Source organism: Elephas maximus, chromosome 13 (assembly GCF_024166365.1).
Source record: "Elephas maximus indicus isolate mEleMax1 chromosome 13, mEleMax1 primary haplotype, whole genome shotgun sequence".
Lineage (NCBI taxonomy): Eukaryota > Metazoa > Chordata > Mammalia > Proboscidea > Elephantidae > Elephas > Elephas maximus.
This window is the reverse complement of record NC_064831.1, coordinates 75,947,588-75,969,635: the sequence shown is the minus strand read 5'-3', so window position 1 is coordinate 75,969,635 and position 22,048 is coordinate 75,947,588. Positions and strand designations below refer to the sequence as shown.

The following is a 22,048-nucleotide window of genomic DNA, read 5'->3' as shown; positions in this document are numbered from 1 at the left end:
TGACCTTGGGTTAGCAAAGATTTTTTAGCTACCACACCAAAAGCATGATCCGTGAAAGAAAAAAACTGATAAATTGGACATGAAAATTTAAAACTTTTCTTCTGTAAAAACACTGTTAAAAGAAGAAAAAGACAAGCCATAGACTGGGAAAAATATTTACAAATCACATATCTGATAAAGAAGTTATATCCAGAATATATAAAGAACTCTCAAACTGTATGATTCTACTTCTGAAAAACTCTAGAAAATGCAAACAAATCTATAGTGACAGAAAGAAAATCAGCAGTTGTCTGAGATGGGAGCTGGAAGAAACAGAGGGAGGGATTTCCAAGAAGTATGAGAAAACTTTTGGGAATGATGGATATGTTCATATCTTGGTCATGATGATGGTTTCATGGGTATATACATATGTCAAAACTTATAAAGTTGTACACTTTAAATATGTACAGTTTATTGAAAACACAAACTTCTGCTCATAAAAAAATACTATTAAAAGAAAATAAAAAGGCAAGCCTCAGACTGGGAGAAAATATTCACAATACATATATCTTTTAAAGTATTTATATCCAGAATATATAAAAAGCTTTGCCAAATCGATTAATAAAAGACAAATAACCCAATAGATAGGCAAAAGCCTTGAACTGACATTTCATAAAAGAAGACATATGAGTAGCTATCTTAGTTATCTAGTGCTGCTATAACAGAAATACCACAAATGGAAGGCTTTAACAGAAATTTATTTTCTCACAATTTAGAAGTCGAAATTCAGGGCACCAGCTGTAGGGGAAGGCTTTCTGTCTCTGTTGACTCTGGGGGAAGGTTCTTGTCTCTTTTCAGCTTCTACTCCTTGGTGATTATGGTGATTTTCATGTGGCATGGCACCTATCTTCCCCCTACTGCCTATTTAATCTGCTCTTTTATATCTTTATATATATATATATATACTTCCTCATTAGTATAACAGAAAAATACCATGGAAAAACTTGGTAAGCGATAGACTGTATGTATGGTGGGAAGATAACTGGACAGATGATGCTGCCAAATGGGATTATAACTGCAGATATTTTTTCCCGTTGTCATGGAGTCGATTCCAACTCATAGCGACCCTATAGGGCAGAGTAGAACTGCCCAATAGAGTTTCCAAGGAGCGCCTGGCGGATTTGAACTGCTGACCCTTTGGTTAGCAGCCATAGAATTCAGCCACTACACCACCAGGGTTTCCAAATCACAGGTATAAAAACCAAAAACCAAATTCATTGCTGTCAAGTCAATCCAACTCATAGCAACCCTATAGGACAAAGTAGAACTACCCCATAGAGTTTCCAAGGAGTGCCTGGTGGATTCGAACTGCTGACCTTTTGATTAGCAGCCATAGCACTTAACCACTATGCCACCAGGGTTTCCAAACCACAGGTATGGGAGGTAGGAATTACAACACATATTTTGAGGACACACTATTTATCTATTTTTTATTGTGCTTTAGGTAAAAATTTACAGCTCAAGTTAATTTCTCATTCAAAAATTTATACATACTGTTTTGTACATTGGTTGAAATCCCCACAATGTGACAGCACACTCCCCCTTTCCACTCCTAGTTGCCATCCTTCTGGCCTTCTTATCTTGCTTTTGGACAGGAGCTGCCCATTTAGTCTTGTATATTTGATTGAACTAAGAAGCACATTCCTCATGCGTGTTATTTTTTGTTTCCTAGGCCTGTCTAATCTTTGTCTGAAAAGTAGGCTTTGGGAATGGTTTCAGTTCTGGGTTTAGCAGAGTATCCAGGGGCCATAGTTTTAGGGCTCCTCTAGTCTCTGTCATGGGGGCCACAATTTAATTCATAACAGCAACCAATAAAAAAGTACCTAGCATCATTAGTTAACAGAGAAATGCAAATCAAGCATCACAAGGAGTACTACTATACACTATCGGAATGCCTAAAATTAAAGACTGACCGGACTAAATATTGATGAGGATGTAGGGCTGTAAGACCTTCCGTACATTGCTGGCGAAGTATAGAATGGTACTACCACTTTGGGAAACAGCGTGCTATTCTTATACAGTTAAACCTATGACCCACCAATTCCATTCCTAGGCGTTCACCCAAGGGAAATGAAAGCATATGTCCACAAAAATATTTGTATAAGAATGTTCATAACAGCTTAATTCATAATAATCAAAAACTGGAAACCATCAGAGAATGAGTAGAATTTTTTGGTGTGTTAGTTCAATGGAGTACTGTTCAGCAATAAAACAATGAAATACTGATAATCATAGCAACATAGATGTAACTCAAAAACATTGAAAGAAGCCAGACACAAAAGAGTACATTCTGTATGATTCCAATTACATGAAACTTAAGAGTAGACAAAACCAATCTGTGGTGGTGATGGAAATCAGAACATTGGTTGCCTGTAGAGTTGGTGATTGACTGAACAGAGGCATGAGAGAGCTTCCTGGGGGTTGGTAATGTTCTGTATCTTGACTGAGTGGTAGTTACATGGATGTATACATTTGCCAAAAGTTATCAAGTTGTATATTTAATATATGCACATTTCACCGTATTTAAATTTTATTTTTTTTTAAATCTCTAAAGAAAAACATAAAGGGAACACTTCTCAACTCATCTTATTAGACCAGCATACTTATGACACCCAAACCTGATAGGTACATTACCAAAAAGTACTGTTAGTAGATTAAAAAACAAAACAAAACAAAAACCAATCCCAGTGCCGTCGAGTCGATTCCGACTCATAGCGACCCTATAGAACAGAGGAGAACTGCCCCACAGAGTTTCCAAGGAGCGCTTGGCAGATTCGAACTGCTGACTTTTTGGTTAGCAGCCATAGCACTTAACCACTATGCCACCAGGGTTTCCAGTAGATTAAAACACACCAAAAATGTTTTAAAATCCATGAATTTATAATGTTTTTAAAATTTTTTATTTTTACCTTTGAAGATTGCTAGGGCTCAAACTCAGTATTGGGAAAACTGCTAAGAATCAAGCACTTATCCTGACTTTCCCATACAGGCTGTATTTCAGGGTAACCAAATAGTTGATGATGGAAATATTTCCTTTATAGAAGAGTTCTAACAAGTGCAGAAGAAATTATAGGATTGGGCTACCCCAATTTTGTAACTGTTTTGCGTGGTTGAAGGCACTGGGTTTGTTTTTTTTTTTTTTTTTTTCTGGGTAGGCAAAAAAATGGAAACCCTGGTAGGTGTTAAGTGCTACGGCTGCTAACCAAAAGGTCGGCAGTTCGAATCTACCAGGCACTTCTTGGAAACTCTGTGGGCAGCTCTACTCTGTCCGACAGAGTTGCTATGAGTTGGAATCGACTCAACTGCAACAGGTTTGACTTTTTTTTTTTTTTTTAAAGGCAAAAAAGTAATGGTCTAGGCAATGACCTTGAATGGCTGATGGGGAACTTTAGAACTGATGGGTCAGGATGACAACGCCTGTTCTCAATGATCGACCTTAGTATCACTACTTTAAAGAAGGAACAACCAGGTATTATAAGCCTCGTGAAGTGATGCAGTAGGGTGTACTTAGCACACCTGTGGCATAATCTTGTCAAAACAACTGAACCTAAATCTAGTCGTACCTCTAGAACTAATCACCAGTTTACAGAAAATATAGGTACAGTGGAACATGTTAAATGACAGCTTGGAGATGTAGTCAGTCCAGTGTAAAAAATTCTACAGGACAAATGACCTGGTTTCTTCCATAAAAATGGAGGGAGGGAACTGTTAAACATCTAAAGTGACTTAAGAGTTACATAAGGTGCCCTAGTGGCACACTGATTAAAGCACTGGGCTCCTAACCTAAAGGTCAGCGGTTTGAGCCCACCAGTCACTCTGAGGGAGAAAGATGTGGCAGTCTGCTTCTGTAAAGATTACAGCCTTGGAAACCCTATGAAACAAACAAACAAACCAAACACCGTTGCCCTCAAATCAATTCTGACTCATAGCAACCCTATGAAAAAAAAAAACACCAAACCCGTTGCAGTCGAGTCGACCCCAACTCGTAGTGGCCCTATAGGACATGGTAAAATTGCCCCATAGGGTTTCCAATGAGCAGCTGTTGGGTTCAAACTGCCTACCTTTTGATTAGCAGCCATAGCACTTAACCACTGGGCCACCAGAGCTCCTGGTGCAGCTCTACCCTGTTCTGTAGGGTCGCTATGAGTTGGGAGTTGGAATCGACAGCAGTGGGGTTTAGTAAGAGCTATATTATCTAAATACAATGCATGGACTTCACCTGGATCCTAATTTGAAAAAAACCAATTGTGAAAAAATATTTATGAGATTTCTGACACAATTGGGGAAATATGAAAGCAAATTGGATATTAGATGATATTAAGGGACTAGTGTTAACCTTTTTAGGCTTAATCAAAAATATTAATTTAATAAGTATGGAAGTTAAAACAAGATTTGTCATGTTGATAAATGTTGAAGTTGAGTAATACTGTCTTCTCTGTGTATATTTGAAAATTTTCGTAGCAAAAAGTTGATATGAAAATGTATAAATGGAGAAACTAATTTGCGCTGTAAACTTTCACCTAAAGCATAATCAAATTAAAAAGAAAGAAGTATAGATGAAAAATTTTTTAAACTTTCTGTTCCCTTTAAATAAGCTAAAGGGCTTACCCACATAACTAGTCTGTTGTTGGGTGCCACTGAATCAATTCTGACTCATAACAACCCCATGTGACAGAGTAGAACTACCCCATAGGGACCCCATGTGACAGAGTAGACCTGCTTCATAGGATTCTCTTGCCACAGGGTTTCTTGGCAAATTGCCAGGTCTTTCTCCCAAGGGTGCTGAGTGGGTTAGAACTGTCAGCCTTTCAGTTAGCAGCCAAGGGCTTAACCATTGAGCCACCAGAGCTCTATATAACTAGTTTAAACCCGTTGCCATCGAGTCAATTCTGATGCATAGTGACACTATAGAACAGAGTAAAACTGCCCCATAGGGTTTCCAAGGAGTGGGTGGTGGATTTGAACTGCCTACCTTTTGGTTAGCAGCCGTAGCTGTTAACCACTGCACCACCAGGACTCCATATCTAGTCTAACCCAGTGCCGTCGAGTCAATTCCGACTCATATCGACCCTATAGGACAGGGTAGAACTGCCCCATAGAGTTTCCAAGGAGCACCTGGCAGATTCGAACTGCCAACCGTTTGATTAGCAGCCATAGCACTTAACCACTACGCCACCAGGGTTTCCTAGCTACCTTATTTTGCTAGTTTTATATAAAAAAACCCAAACCCATTGCCATCAAGTTGATTCCGACTCACAGCGACCCTATAAGACAGAGTAGAACTACCCCATACGGTTTCCAAGCAGCACCTTGTGTATTCGAACTGCTGACCGTTTGGTTTCATGCTAGGGTTACATTCAGTCTTTACAGATGTCTAGGTAGAGCCTCTCATCCATCAAACCACCAGAATTTTCAGTGTCAGGTAGAATTTATTTTAACTGTGAATAATTGAGTGCCACCATAGGTCTTAGGGCTTATAAACCTGACCAGGAGATCAGATAGATGAAATCGCCACAATTCATCAGGATAATTTAAGAAACCAGGAAATAAGTCAGAAACCTTTTGACGGAAAAGTGAGTTGCACTTCTGTACATACCTTTATGTCCAATTTTTGTACAAAAATGGCAAGTGTGAAGCAATTGCTGGCATCTTTTGAGTCCCGAGCACTAAAGGGATTTTTTTTTTAATTAATAATATTGCATTTTATTGAGGGCTTCTCACATACCAAAAATTGTGATAACTCTTTAAGTGTATTTTTACTTCTCTCAGTTTTTTTTATTGAACTTTAGATGGTTTACAGAGCAAATTAGTTTTTTATTAAACAATTAATATATATTGCTTTGTGACATTGGTTGCCAGCCCCTTGACATGTCAGCACTCTCCCCTTCTCGACCTTGGGCCCCCCATTACCAGCTTTCTTGTCCCTTTCTACCTTCTCTTCCTTGCCCCGGGCTGGTTGCCCATTTAGTCTTCTTTTGTCTTATGGGCCTGTCTAATCTTTGGCTGAAGGGTGTACCTCAGGAGTGACTTCAGTATTGAGTTAAAAGGGTGCTCAGGGGCCATACTTTGGCGTTTCTCCAGTCTCTGTCAGACCAGTAAGTCTGGTGTTTTTTTGTGAGTTAGAATTTTGTTTTAATTTTTCTCCAGCTCTGTCCAGGGCTCTCTATTGTGATCCCTGTCAGAGCAGCCAGTGGTGGTAGCCAGGCACCATCTACTTGTGCAGTACTCAGTATGGTGGAGGCTGTGGTAGTCGTGGTCCGTTAGTCCCTTGGGCCAATCTTTCCCTTGTGTCTTTGGGTTTTTTTCTTTGTTGCTCCAAATGGGCTGGGACCAGTGGAGTGTCTTAGATGGCCACTCACTAGCTTTTAAAACACCAGACGCTACTCACCAAAGTCAGATGTAGAACATTTTCTTTATAAACTATGTTATGCCAGTGAGCTAGATGTCCCTGAGACCAAACACTAAAAGGATATATGTTCCCTAATGAGAAGCACAGAAAACCCTGAAACAAGTTCTTCTCTGTCGTAGGGCTGAGTGTATCAGTAGCTCTCTTTTTTTCCAGGATGATGCCAGCAAGCAAACCACCTGTATAAAGATGGAGCTCTCTCACAGAGGGGACTTTGCAGCTTTCCTCCTACAAGGTAAGACTGACCAAAAGCTGTTCAGATTTGCCGTCTCTTCCAGATGCTTACTTTTTTAAGGAAACAGTTATCCAGAAGCCCACGCCATGGGAAAACCACCTTTTCCCAGGTTGGCAGGTATTAGGGTTAGAAGCTAAGCATATTTCCGTGACAGGATAAAGTCCCACAGCTGCTCTCCAGTTTGTCATCCCCTCAAATAAAGGTCAGGAGAGTTCTCTCAGGGTGGCTTTCCGAATTCTAACCCTTTCTTAGCACCAACCCTCTCATTTACTGATTTGTGTATGCTGCCTTCCTCCCTAGACAGGCATAACTGTAAGACAAAATTGTTGGTGAAATTTACCACTTGGAGCGTAGATAACACAGGGACTGGGCAAAGCAGACAATTTGGTTAAGAAGCGTGTCGCATTGGTGCTGTGAGTGTAGGAAGCATCGTTTCCCTGAGATGGCAGAGGCTGGAGGGGAGGAGCTCTCCCATGGGAGGATTATTTGGGGAGCGATGGTTTGCAATAACAATTGCGGAACTAAGTCCCCTTCAACTTGTCAAGGTTGCTGTTGGTAGGGTGCCTAGTACAGAGGTGGCTGGTCTCTGTGCCAGCAGTTCTGAGAAGACAGGCAGTGTCTTAGAGGAAACTTGCCGCCTGCTTGCAGTTGCTCAGTGGTTCTCCTTGGTTTCCCAATTCAGGATCCGGAGATGTTTGGCTGGATGTGTATAAATTGCCCAAAGAGTCTTGGCTCAAAGAAGTGGAACACCCGCTCAACACCGTAAATCTAAAGAAAAAAGCCAAACCGCTGCAACTGGTAGGGTATCTCTCTCTTTTCAACTAATACCTCTCTCCCTACCCTCGACCCAAATCTAGCCTAAATCCTTGTTGGAATTTCAAGATGATTGAGGACTTCTGAAGGCTGTAAAAGAGAAGGACAACAGGAATACTGGCTCATGTCGCCCAAATCGACTTGCTGTGTTTCAGATGAGATATTAAAAAGTAGAGGTGTCTTCGTTAGTGGGAACCTCCATGTCTTTCTTGTCTGGGAGTTACCTCTCCACTGAGTCCACCCAGGCCTTTTGTCCTGATTCTTGCCTCATAGATTTTTTTCCCCTCCTGTGTTGAAATAATTCTTCCATGCCTCACATTCCGCTAAATTTTCCAGGCTATGGTATACAGGGGTTGCTCTTAATACCAGGAATATGTGTATTCTTCATATAATTCTTAAAAGGCAGAAACCCTACCATTTCAGTTTAATTATATGTGAAGCCTGGGCCTTGTGCCATGTCTTTAAGATATAGTTCCTCAGTAAATATTTTGATCAACTTAATTCGCTCATCTATCCAATGTGCTCTTGTTATTTTTCTTTTTTAAAATCATCACCAACTAATATCAGGAGCCCTGGTGGCACAGCAGTTAAGTGATACAGCTGCTAACCGAGAGGTCAACAGTTCAAATCCACCAGCTGCTCCTTGGAAACCCTATGGGGCAGTTCTACTCTGTCCTCTAGGGTCACTATGGCTCGGGAATCGACTTGACAGCAATAGGCTATGGGAACTAATACTAACTGAACACCACTTTAAAACACAGTCTATTAGGTGCTAAAAAAAAAATTAGTGAAATTATTGATATAGGAGACTGAGACTCACATTGACTACTGAGGTCATTGAGTGGCTTTGAATAAAGCCTATTCTCCCAATGATTCTCTTCATAGTGGAGTGTAGTCCTGCATCCTGGGAGTGTTACCAGCCCAGAGATCTTCCTCCTGGAAACTCTCACAGAATTTTTTTTTTTAACCTCTTTTTTAATGCTTCTCATATTTTTAGTTTCTTGGTTTTTAGTTCTTTTTGTGCACGAGAATCCTTTTTTTCTTAACTAGTTGATACATTTCTGGATTGCTAAGTCCATGCCATCTGCTTTTTCTGTCAGCCAAGTCCATGGTATCATACTCAGTGCCCAACAGACATTTGTTTTTTGATGGACTGATTTATTATCCAAGTGGGAAAAGCACCTTGGGATGGAAGTGGTTTCTCCCCATAATTCACTCAGTTTTCATACACTGAGAAGCAACCAACTAATGCCAGTCAGAGTGGTTTATTTTAGCATAAATTACTTGTAGAGTTACTTATATACAATTGTCAACATCACTTATGTATTTTACCAATCTGAAATATTCACTTCAACTTAGATTTTTATAATGGCCTCCTAACTGTTCTCCTCACGTCCATTCATTCATATTTCCTCTTATTATCATTTAACTACTTCTTGTTTCCCCCAACTACGTTTTAAACTCCTAGAGAATAGGGCTTATGTATTAAAATCCTCTAGGCCAAAGGGCCAACCATTGGTCCTCAGCATCTACTGAATGAGTTTACTTTCTCACAAGAGTAATTGAGGGAGGAAAGAGCATCCAGGAGATTAAAGGGTGGGTGGGATGAACATACAGAAAACCTATTGTGAATTAATTTCTCGTTTTTCTCTTCAGAACAATACTGATCACGTAACTGCTGATCATTTAGAAACGGTAAGAAACTTTATAGAAAATTGCCAGAGAGATTTAAGTTACAATTTAGAGATGTTTATTTTGACTTGAAATTTACGTTAAGTATCAAATATGCTGGTAAAATGCTCCACTAGGGCACTATTTTCAGATTCTCTGTGACATATCTTATACCTCATGGCCATTGGAGATGGCCCCTTATCCTTGAGGATAATTGATGCAAGTCACTTGTCTAGAGGTGGGTTTACATGAAGCTAAAGAATGGTTTGCACTCAACTGCTAACCTAAAGGTTGGTGGTTCAAACATACCCAGCATTACTGCAGAAGAAAAGGCCTGGCAATTTGCTTCCTTAAGATTAGAGTCAAGAAAACCCTATGGAGCAATTCTACTCTGTAGCACATGGATAGCCATGAGTTGGAGTCGACTCAATGTAACTAACAACAACAAGAATGCTTAACTTTCAGGGCCGCTCACTTGTATGGCCTCTTCCAAGGCTCTGGGAGGGGCCCTGGCAGTGTGTTCACATGGTCATGTATTTTTGTAAAATTGGCAAAAGTAAGATACTTTAACCACATTGACTTAAGCTCACTGTCTTCTTTTCACTCTAACTTCCCCTCTGTCAGGTGGTATTGGAGTAGCCACGGACATTTTGTGTTTATAATTTTACATTCTTTTTCTTAAAGAAGACCTCCAAATTGTATGTACTTCAGCGCCATGAAACACTGATTTGCCAAAATAACAGCCCAGCCTACCAGGCCAAGTGACTTGGAGGGTTTCTTCTTTGTATTGGGATACCTTAGAGAATGGAGTAGCTCCCTGGCTCTCCCTGGGAGGCAGGAAGCGCACAGTCTTTCCAGAGGCATAGATAGCTCTTGGGGGTCTCAGGACAGGGGCATATCAGTAGAGTGGTGGTGAACTTTGAAAATATAAGTCTGTCTCTAGAACCCTTTCTCTTTTTCCTTTCTAAATTACATTTTTAAATGCCTTAAATTACACATGTAATACGTGAATGCATCACTCTTGGGAAAATCCAGGTAATTCAGATAAAGCAGCACTCTCTAGAAGTAATTCCCATTATTGGTTTGATGTGTGTTTTCTAGATTTTAGTGTGTAGTTATATTCTTATATTAGTTTATTTTGGAAAATAATATTGTGAGAAATTGTTACCATGTAAGTAGCATCACAGTAGCATCATACTATATATATATTTTTTTAAGTAGCATCATAGTATATATATATTTTCTTGCAAACTTGTATTTTTTAACTCATCAATTTGTAGGCAAGATTTTTCCATGTCAAATAGACCTACCTTCTGCTGCACTGTATTCCATGTTATGCATGTGTCATAGTTAATTTAGTTATAAATCTGTTGATGATATTGAAGTTGTTTTCAATTTGGGACTCTGACATGATGCAGTGAAAATGTTTATATATTTTCTTTGTATACCTGAGTGTTTCTCAAAGGTATGTGGCTTTTTAGTTTTAATATAGATACTCCCAAATTGCCTTCCAAAAATGGTGTGACACTTTACGTTTAATCAACATATCCCCACAGCTTTGCTGACCTTGATATTATCAGTTCATTTTTCTTTTGCCAGCTGACAAAACAAAATGGCATCTCATTTTAGTTTCCATTAATCTCTTCATGTTTTTGTTGGCCATTGAGGTTTTTTCTCCTGTGAATTGTCTTTATGTATCTTTTGCCCGTTAAATTTTTCTTCCAATCTGCTGTTTTCCTTCTTTGTGTTTTTTGTTGTGAAGAAGTTTTGAATTTTGACTTAGTCAAAATGTCCAGTGTTTTCTTTATGGCCATTTGTACTTGAGAAGACTTTCCCTACCTCAAGGTTATAAATAAATTCTCCCATGTTTTCTTCTAACATTTTCATAGTTTTGTTTTGACATTTCACTCTAATTCCTATGGAGATTTCTTTTATAAATGGTGTAACTTTTCACTGGAAAGATAAACCTTTATATATTATTAAAATAGCCATCCTTTCCCAATTCATTTGACAGTTAGAGAGGGCTTAACTACTTTTTAAACAGATTTTTCGACCAGTTCTTCTGTTTTTATCCCTACCAGCACTCCAGCTTCCAGAGATACCTACAGCTGCCATTTTCTTGAGTCTTAGGGGGTTTGCAGTATAAATCAGGTAGTTACTAGGCTTTCTCCCTTACTAGCTTGGGATCTAGCTTTCTTTCTTTCTCCCCCTCTTGCCCCCCACCCCAAGAAAAAGAAATTTCATTATCTTGAAAGCTGGCGCATAACAAATAAGCTTAATTGGAGGAGGAGAGGGAAACTTCAGATACTAAGGTGGATTTCTGGGCAGGTTTAAAACCCTTAAAAGGTTAATAGCATAATTGTTCATAGTCTTTTTTAGATGTTCAACTTTCCTCTTACATGACAATTTTCACCAACAGTTCTTATAATATGAAGTTCAACTAAAGTCTTTCGCCTATCAAATTAAATGAAAAACAGAAATTTTCACTTGTGCATAAGGGTGTTAGAAATTGTTTTCTTTGTACTTTCATATAACATATTCATGTCTAATATTTTAATTTAGGAGGTCTTAATTTTTTACTTCTTAAAATGGTCATGACATAGATTTCCTTGAATTATAGATCATAGTAACTTCATAAATTATCAAGATATGTGTGTAGACAAAATGTTTAAGATGCTCTTGGAAACACATTTAAAGATACAGCACATCTGATATATACTTCTTTTGGGGTTTATTCATCCTTTTGAGATACTGAAGAAAATTCAATTTATGTTACACTAATAATTTAGCCTTTGATAACTATGACATGAATAGATCACAAAATCAGAATTTCCCAAGTTTTCTCAACAGGCTTCTTGTTGAAATTATTCAAAGACATCATGTGTCCTAAGTTGGACATTTTGATTATTTTTTCTTACTATACAGTTAACATCAGTGGGCTCTTTTATTGGCAGTTTGTCTTGGTCATGCCTTGTTCTTGCAAAACCATCCCTTACAGTGAGTGGATATGAAAGATATTTTCCTCAATGTAAGGAAAATAGTCTAGATCAATAACAAAGTCAAAAGCATGGGTGTTTCAGGACATCCTTGAAAATAGATTTCAACAGTCCCAAGATCTTTTTTCTTTTTCAACCATTGTCTTCCTTTTTCACAACTGTGCAGTTACTGCCCTATTGTCTTCTATTCTGCAAAACAGATTTTTTTTTAATCAAGTTTTTCATTGGCGCAGAACTATGTCAAATGAACCCAAAAAATAGTGGAATGTTGGGTTTCTCCTCAATTAGCTTTCTTCTCTTTTAACAGCATTTACCTATTCTTTATCAATAATCTCATCCCAGCCAAATTCTTTGGTCAGATGATTGTCTACCATAAGTGAAAAAAGCTCTTCAATAAAAGTTAACTGATCAAACAGGGTCTTCTCATAATGCATTTGATACCCCCCATCTAGGGCTGCTTCTCTGGCTCTGGATGTCCTCAGAAACATCTTATTGACTCCTTTGGTACTCTGTAGCCTGCACCACTGAGCTGCTCCTCTTCCAGATAGTTGTAGTTGTCCTCCCAGTCATCAAATTCCTCACTCTTGTCCTTGATTGCTAAGTCTGGGGCCACAATCTGGCCTGGCTGCTCCCCATGGCTGGGCCTGTTAGCAAGGCCCCTTGCCCTTGCCATTGAATGGGCCTCCTCCTCCTCCATCGGGCCTTCCTCCTTGAGCTGTGGCAGGGCGCCATGGTAGGAGGGGCTCGTGATGGCTCTCAGTTTCCACTGCCTACTTCCATGGGGAAAATATTAAATGACTCAGGAAGCATCAAAAGAAGATGGAAGGAACAGACAGAGTCATTATACCAAAAAGACTGGTTGACATTCAACCATTTCAAGAGGTAGCATATGGTTAGGAACTGATGGTACTGAAGGAAGAAGCCTAAGCTGCACTGAAGGCATTGACAAAAAAAAACAAGGCTCCAGGAATTGACGGAATACCACTTGAGATATTTCAACAAACAGATGCTGCACTGGAAGTACTCACTCGTCTGTGCCAAGAAATTTGGAGGACAGCTACCTGGCCGACCGACAGGAAGAGATCTATATTTATGCCTATTCCCAGGAAAGGTAATCCCATCAAATATATCAAACAATATCGTTAATATCACACACAGGTAAATTTACTGAAGATCATTCAAAAGCTCCTGCAGCAGTATATCAGCAGGGAACTGCTAGAAATTCAAGCCGCGTTCAGAAGAGGACTTGGGACCAGGATATCATTGCTGATGTCATATGGATACTAGCTGAAAGCAGAGAATACCAGAAAGATTACCTGTATTTTATTGACTATCCAAAGGCATTCAATTGTATGGATCATAACAAGTTATGAATAACATTGTGAAGAATGGGAATTCCAGAACACTTAATTGTGCTCATGAAGAACCTGTACATAGATCAAAAGGCAGCCATTTGAACAGAACGAGGGGATACTGCATGGTTTAAAGTCAAGAAAGGTGTGCATAAGGGTTGTATCCTTTTACCATACCTATTCAATCTTCTTGCTCAGCAAATTAATCTGAGAAGCTGGACTCTGTGAAGAAGAACAGGGTATCAGTGTTGGAGGAAGACTCATTAAAATCCTGCACTATGTAGATGACACAACCTTGCTTGCTGAAAGTGAAGACTTGAAGCACTTACAGATGAAGACCAAAGACCACAGCCTTCAGTATAGATTACACCTCAACATAAAGAAAACAAAAATTCTCACAACTGAACCAATAAGCAACATCAAGGTAAATGAGGAAAAGATTGAAGCTGTAAAGGATTTCATTTAACTTGGATCCACAATCAACACTCATGGAAGCAGCAGTCAAGAGATCAAAAGACTAGGCAAATCTGCTACGGAAGACCTCGTTAAAGTGTTGGAAAGCAAAGATGTCATCTTGAAGGCTAAGGTGCACCTAACACAAGCCATGGTGTTTTCAATCGCCTTCTATGCATGTGAAAGCTGGACGATGAATAAGGAAGACCAAAGAAGAATTGACGCCTTTGAATTGTGGTGTTGGCGAAGAATATTGACTATACCGTGGACTGCCAAAAAACGAACAAATCTGTCTTGAAAGAAGTACAACCAGAATGCTCCTTAGAAGCAAGGATGGCAAGACTATGTCTTACATACTTTAGACATGTTATCAGAAAGGATCAGTCCCTGGAGAAGGATATCATGCTTGGTAAAGAGGAGAGTCAGCAAAAAAGACCCTCAATGACATGGATCAACACAGTGCTGCAACAGTTGGCTTATGCATAACAATTGTGAGGATGGCACAGGACCAGGTAGTGTTTCGTTCTGTTGTACATAGGGTCACTATGAGTCGGAACCAACTCAATGGCACTTAACAAGAACAACAACAACAACAACACCTCCATCTGCAGAAGGTCACTCTCGTGAGGTATGGCATCCATCTGCAGGTCACTGCTGCTCTCATCATAAGGTTTGGACAGCTTGGACATTTTGGACATGGTTCACAAACCTCAAATACAAAGGATTTCCAGCAAGATTGGACATACGACAGGATCTAGGTTTCTTGGTCTGCTAAATCATTTACCATGGTCCATTTCCTTTCCAGTTTCAAAATTTTCTTGCTCTTGTCTCCTCTTTCATTCTTTTAATCCTTACGAATTTATTCCTTAAAAAAACGAAAACAAAACATTTGTAGTTGTAGGGCTCACCTTATTTTCTCTCTCAGGGACCACTCTCCTGCACCACCTATTGTCTAATGTCTGAAAACCATTGCTTCATATGCTTTGTCCATTTTTGAGTTGTTTAACATTGAAGGGTTAATCTAGTCACTGTTATTCCATCTTGGCTGGAATCAGAAGTTTTAAATTTTTTCCCCATTATCATCTAGTGTTAACCAGCATTTATATTCTCCTCAACAAAACAAGAACTTTTTCCACACTTTTATTTCCTTCCTACTCTTTTTATGCCCTAGCCATCTTTCATGTTGAAATCATCTAAGATTTTAATTCCAGATTGTTTGTGTATGTGTGTGTTTTAACGATCACTCTTATTTAGGCATAACATTAAGTTTTATTGATATATCAGTACTTTCTTCTTGGGTTTATTATTTGTATTGCTGAAGTACATCCTCTAGAAATACTTGCGTTCAGATTTCTTGTTTAATATACTTTTTGAGTCCTTATATATCTGAAAATATTTTAATGTGCTAATTTACCACCACTCTGCTCAGCCAACTTAAATGAGAGTTCGAGTATGTGGAGAATTCTAAGTATCTTAGTTTCTTAGTGCTGCTATAACAGAAATACAGTAAGTAGGTGGCTTTAATGAACAGAAATTTATATTCTCACCGTTAGGAGGCTAGAAGTCCAAATTCAAGGCACCAGCTCTAGGTAGGGGAAGGCTTTCTCTGTCTGTCAGCTCTGGGGGAAAGTCCTTGTCTACTTTCAGCTTCTATTCCTTGGTTCCTTGGTGATCTTCATGTGGACCGGCATCTGTCTTCTCCCATTTGTGCTTCCTTGCTTTTGTATATCTAATCGGCTCTTTTTCAGCCTCAAAAGTGAGGGGCTTAAGACACACCCTACACTGACATGGCGTCAGTAACACACAAAAGAAAACTCTATTCCCAAATGGGATTAAAGGGGTTAGGATTTACAACACATATTTCTGGGGGGCACAATTCAATCTATAACACCAGGTTACTAATAACTTTATCACTAAGCAGAGCCATTCATGTAGGACCATGTAGAAAACAGGGCAGGGCCTACATTCATGGATCTTGGAAACTCTTCCTTATTGCAGGATGCGAATGCTGTTTTTAAAGGAGATGCTAAGTTGAGCCATCCAGTTTCCATAATGAAGATTAAACCTCCTAAACCAGTCTCAGGTCAGTATAATTCAACTAATATGTCCTTTCTTTTGCCGTTGACTTCCTAGTTTTTTCCTTCTTTGCCTTCCTGTACATTTCCCATATTTTCTATTAGCAGCAGTACCTGAATTGCAAACATGGTTCTGAAGAGGAAATTTTAAAAACCTCGTAAATCTCTGGAGCCTAAAAAGAAAATATGTGAATGTTATAAAGATACAGTTAACTAACAGAATTGGAAATTCAGAAGAGACATGTTTCCTGAGTACTGGTTGAAGTTCATTCCTACATTCATATGTTAATTAATTCATCAGTATTTGCTGAGTGCCAATAATGCACCAGGTACAGAGATGAGTAAGACATATTTGCTGCACTCTAGAAGCTGATGGCCTAGCAAGGGAGAATGGGAGATAAACCACTATAGTAAAAAAAAAAAAAAAAAAGGATATGATAAATGAGCAGTATCTAAAAACCTGCTGCCATCAAGTTGATTCCAACCCATAGTAACCCCATAGGACAGACTAGAACTGCCCCATAGGGCTACCAATGTTATAATCTTTACAGAAGCAGATTGCCACATCTTTCTCCCATGGTTAGCAGCAGAGCGCTTAACCACTGTGCCACCAGGGATCCCGGGGAATATCTAAACCAAAAACCAAACTCATTGCTGTCGAGTCAATTCCAACTCACAGTGACCCTATAGGACAGAGTAGAATAGCCACACAGGGTTTCTAAGGAGCTATGGTGGATTTGAACTGCTGACCTTTTGGCTAGCAGCCAAGCTCTTAACCACTGCACAGCCAGGGGAATATCGAGGACCTTGAAAACATAGACAAAGGAGTTATTAACTCCTCCCAGGGAGTAGGAAAAGGCTTTAGCAGAGGAAAGGATATTTGGGCAAGGTTTTGAAGAATAAGTGGAAGTTGATCAAGAGGAGCAGAGGGGATGTCCATTGTAGGCGAGGATACAGAATATACTCTCTCAGTACTCACACGTGATCTCAAATATGTATGTACAAAGATGTTCACTGCAGTATTATTTATAGGAGCAAAGGTTGGTTGCATAAAATATGGTACACTCATACAAAGGAATACTTTGCAACCATTACAAGACAAAGAGAGAAATGCAAATGACCAAGAATAGCTAATTCTTGTAAAAGAACATGGTGATAGGACTTTATCAAGATTCATTATAAAGCTCTAATAAGATAGAAAAAATAGATCAGTGGAACAGGATATAAAGGCTAGAAGCAGTCCTAAGTATAAATGGATACTTGGTACATGGCAGAGGTGACACTGCAGAACAGAGGAGAAACGGTGGTCATTTTAATAAAGGTTCTAGTTGTCTGTATGGGGAAAAAAATTGAACAAGCCCTGCCTCACACCATACACAAAAATAAATTCCAGATGAATTGGAGAGGTAAATATGAAAGGCAAAATTAAAAAGCTTTAGAAAATAATATAATGTCTTTATGACCCATGGGTAGAAAAAGTACTTAAAAGAAAATTTTGATAAAATTAACTACCATAAAATTAAGAACTTCTAGTCATCATCAAAAGACATCATTAAGATCATGAAAGAGCAAGGCACAGAGTGGGAAAATATGTTTGCAAAACATATAACTTACTAATGATCCATAGCAAGAATATATAAAGAATTTCTATAAATTATTAAGAAAAAGATTACCAAAAAACCCAGTGTCCTATCTAGTACCAAAACAGGGAAGAATATTGTACAGGCTGTTCACAAAAGAGAGCATTCAAATGACCAATAAACATATGAAAAGGTACTCAGCCTCTTTAATTATCAGGAAAATGCAAATTAAAACTACAATGGGCTATCACTACACACTCACCAGGATGGCTAAAATATAAAAAGACTGATCATACAGACAAAGTGTTGGTGAGCATGTGGAGCAATTGAAACTCCCTATTGCAGTTAGTGGTGTAAATTGGTTCACCCACTTTGCAAAAACAGTTTGGTATTGTCTAGTAAGTTTGAAGATAATTTATATCTTATGACACAGCACTTACATTCCTAGGTAGGGTGACCAGCCATACCGGTTTGCCTGGAATTAAGGGATTTCCTGGGATTGTGACTTCCATTGCTAAAACTAGGAAAGTCCTGAGCAAACGAGGACAGGTTGATCACCTTACTTCTAGGTACATACCTAATCGATTTACAACCAAATGTGGACCAGGAGACATGTAAAAGAATATTAATAGTGGCATTATTCTTAATAACCTCAATCAAACTGAAACAACGCAAATGTCTCTCAACAATAGAACACATATATAAATTCCAGTATATTCATTCAATGGAATATTATACAGCAATGAAAATGGACAAACTACAGCTCCATACAACAAAATGGATAAATCTCACAAACATAATATTGAGCAGAAGAGAGCAGACATAGAGTTAATACTGTATAGCTCCATTTGTGTATAGTTCAAAATCAGGCAAAACAAAGCTATAATGTTTAAATTCTTAGTTATCTAGTGCTGCTATAACAGAAGTACCATAAGTGGATGGCTTTAACAAACAGAAGTTTATTGTCTCACAGTTTAGGATGCTAGAAGTTCAAATTCAGGGCACCAGCTCCAGGGAAGGCCTTCTCTCTCTGTTGGCTCTGGGGGAAGGTCCTTGTCTTCAACCTTCCCCTGGTCTAGGAGCTTCTCAGTGCAGGGACCGTGGGTGCAAAGGACGCATTCTGCTCCTGGCTCTTCTTGCTTAGTGGTAATGAGGTCCCTCTCCTCTCTGCTTGCATCCGTCTTTTATATCTCAAAAGAGACTGACTCAAGATACAGCCTAATCTTGTAGATTATGTCCTGCCTCATTAACATAACTGCCTTTAATCCTGCCTCATTAACATCATAGAGGTTAGGATTTTTTTTTTTTTTTTTTTAGGAAATTACATCAGATTACAAAATGGAGAAGAACCACGGGATCATGGCCTAGCCATGTTGACACATATTTTGTGGGGACACAATTAAATCCATAGCAGATGCCTATTTGTTGTTGTTGTTAGGTGCCATCAAGTTGGTTCCAACTCATAGTGACCCTGGGTGCAATAGAACAAAACGCTGCCCAGTCCTGTGCCATCCTCATGGCTAGAGCCTATCGTTGCAGCCACTGTGTCAATCATCTTGTTGAGGGTCTTCCTCGTGATGTCCTACTCCAGGGACAGATTCCTCCAGATAACACGTCCAAAGTAAGTGAGACAGAGTCTCTCCATCCTTGGTTCTAAGGAGTATTTCGGCTGTATTTCTTCTAAAACAGACTTGTTCATTCTTTTGGCAGTCCATGGCATATTCAATATTCTTCGCCAACACCATAACTCAGATGCGTCAATTCTTCTTCAGTCTTCCCTATTCCTTGTCCAGCTTTCACGTGTATATGAGGCGATTGAAAATGTCATGGCTTGGGTCAGGCGCACCTTAGTCCTCAAAGTGACATCTTTGCTTTTTAACACCTTAAAGAGATCTTTTGCAGTAGATTTCCCCAGTGCAATATGTCATTTGATTTCTTCACTGCTACTTCCATGAGCATGGATTGTGGATCCAAGTAAAATTAAATCCTTGACAACTTCAATATTTTCTGTTTATCATGATGTTGCTTATCGGTCCAGTTATAAGGATTTTTGTTTTCTTTATGTGAAGGTGTAAGTGCTTCAAGTTGTATTAACTTTTAGCAAGCAAGGTCGTTATGAGCCTTCCAATCCTGATGCCACATTCTTGTTCATACAGTCCAGCTTCTCAGATTATTTGTTCAGCATACAGATTGAATAAGCATGGTGAAAGAATACAACCCCGATACACACCTTTTCTTATTTTAAACCAAGATGCCTATTTAGATGGCAAAAATATAAAGAAACTCAATGAAGTGGTTACAATAAAAGTCAGGAGAGTTGTTGCCTTTAGGGTAGGAAGAAGGGATTGTGGTTGGAAAGGAACCCTTGGGAAGCTTCTAGGTAGCTGCCTAGGTTCTATTTTTTTGACCTGAATAGAGAATACTAGATGTTCGCTTTATAATAATTTATTACCATATATGTTTTATGCATTTTTCTGAGTGTGTTATATTTCACAATAAGAAAAGGTTTAATAAACAAAAAATAAACAATATAAAGTGATCTCAAAGATATTTTGTTGAATGAAAGAGCAAGGGATATAGTACATGAACAGGTCCCTGGGTGGCACAAATAGTTAAGTGCTTGACTGCTAACCTAAAGGTTGGCGGTTGGAATCCACCCAGTAGCACTGCAGATGCTGAAGAAAGGCCTGGTGATTTACTTCAGTAAAAAGATTACAGCCAAGAAAACCCTATGGAGCAGTTCTACTCTGTAACCCTTGCGGTTACCATGAGTTGGAATCGACTTGATCGCAGTAGGTGTGGTTTTTGGTTATAGTGCATAACAACAGTTTTCAAACTTTAACTGCATGAGAATCACTTGGAGGACTTCTTAAAACCCAGATTGCTGGACCCCCACCCACAGAGTTTCTATTTCAATAGGTGTGGGTTGGGGCCTGAGAATTTTCTTTTCAAACATCTTCCCAGGTGATGAAGCTGGTGATCTGGGACCACACTTTGGGAACTACTAGCTTATAATATACATTGGTTTATAAAAAGGGGTCTCCCTCTAGAGAGTTAGGCAAGAAACTGTTAACAGTGGCTCTTCCTAGGTAGGGGCCTAGGGCACTGTGGGACCTCCTAGGCAACTTGAGGGACCTGAGCACCTTCCAAAGAGAGCACAATTCTGAAACTTGGAGTATGAACCCAGAAAATAAGTCATCCAGTTCTGTGGATTTAGCAGCAGATGAACAAGAAGGAAATGAAAGGTTATTGGGAAGGGGAGGGATGAGAAAAGTGATTGTCAGGGAAAGGAGATTTGGTTAAAGGAATGTAGCTGAACAGACATAAGCGTGGGAAGAGAATGGGATTGCCCAATCACCTGGTCTCAAGCAGCAGCTGAACAGTGATGGTAAGCTGGAAGGTTTTGTACCTTGCTTAGCTGGGGAGATGACAGTGATCCACGGCCTCTAGAGGCATCGTGAACGTTTCCTTGGCCTCCTGTGCAGCTTCTGCAAAGCAAACAGCTAACTACGTTGCCTGGGCTTAGTGAGTGGGGCGGGGGGCAGGGAAGAAGACTGAACACCTGGGGTCACAGACCAAGTACTGAGCAAGACTGACAGGTTCTGCAGGAAACTGGGAAGCATGGAAGAAATCAGGGGAAATCGTCAAGACGGAGATCAGATGGTGACTAATTCTGGAATGTTGTCAACCCAGGCACTACATTTAAAAGCCCCCTGGAAGTCTTTGCAAAGATAGAGGACTGCTATGGGCTGGGCTCTGGGCAGAACCACTTCATCAAGGACAGTCAGTGGGAGCAGCAAGCAGCCATCTTCCATGCTTCATACAAGAAGTATCTGGATGGGGAACGGGAGGAGGAGCCCCTCAGGTGAGCAGGAGAGGGCATCTGGAGTCCCCAGAGCTTCTCCTCTCCTGGCACACGCAGGAGTCAGCCCAAGTCTTGAACTAATCCAAAGTCTAAAAGCTCTGGTTTAGGGAGGTTTTCAGAAAATTTCAGATCTTTTGAAAGGTTGTATAGAGACTGTTTAAATCTAGTGAGAACAAATGCTGATAATATGTATTTAAAAGGGGGAATATGTATTTGTGGAGAATAGAAATAGAATTTATTTTAGTTTTATACATGACATCATCTCTTTTTAAAGAGCTTTTTTTTCCAGATTTTATAGAAAACACAGAATATCCTAAAGATGGAAATAAAACTCAATCACCGCTATTAACATTTTTGTCCGTTTCCTTCCAGGCTTTATAAATGTGACGTTATATGCGTGCAATTCTTATGATACATTACTTTCTGATCTCTAATCAGCAGTCGAGGCCTCATTAACCCCATGCTGTGATTGTGAAAAGTGAGCCCAAGACTTTGAAGTACTGGTAGTGCAGCTGGCTTTAGGAACTAAGTCTCCTAACAGCTAGTGTGGATCTCAGGAATGT

General features: G+C 39.4%; 1 protein-coding gene and 1 pseudogene across 23 annotated transcripts in view; one reads left to right on the top strand and one right to left on the bottom strand.

The window, feature by feature from the left end:
- Positions 1 to 22,048, top strand: part of WDR93 (WD repeat domain 93) — a 60,803-nt gene that overhangs the window by 19,107 nt on the left and 19,648 nt on the right. For 16 of the 23 annotated variants that reach the window (XR_007519898.1, XR_007519897.1, XM_049905754.1 and 13 more), the window contains 5 exons: positions 6,602 to 6,680; positions 7,363 to 7,478; positions 9,150 to 9,188; positions 15,964 to 16,048; positions 21,314 to 21,485. Coding sequence is in view for 21 of the 23 variants with exons in the window: in XM_049905754.1 (XP_049761711.1) it covers positions 6,602 to 6,680; positions 7,363 to 7,478; positions 9,150 to 9,188; positions 15,964 to 16,048; positions 21,314 to 21,485 (491 nt within the window). In the remaining 2 variants the exon portion in view is untranslated. The other 7 variants (XM_049905756.1, XM_049905763.1, XM_049905760.1 and 4 more) reach the window with 4 other exon arrangements.
- Positions 12,475 to 14,663, bottom strand: LOC126087895 (EP300-interacting inhibitor of differentiation 1-like; annotated as a pseudogene).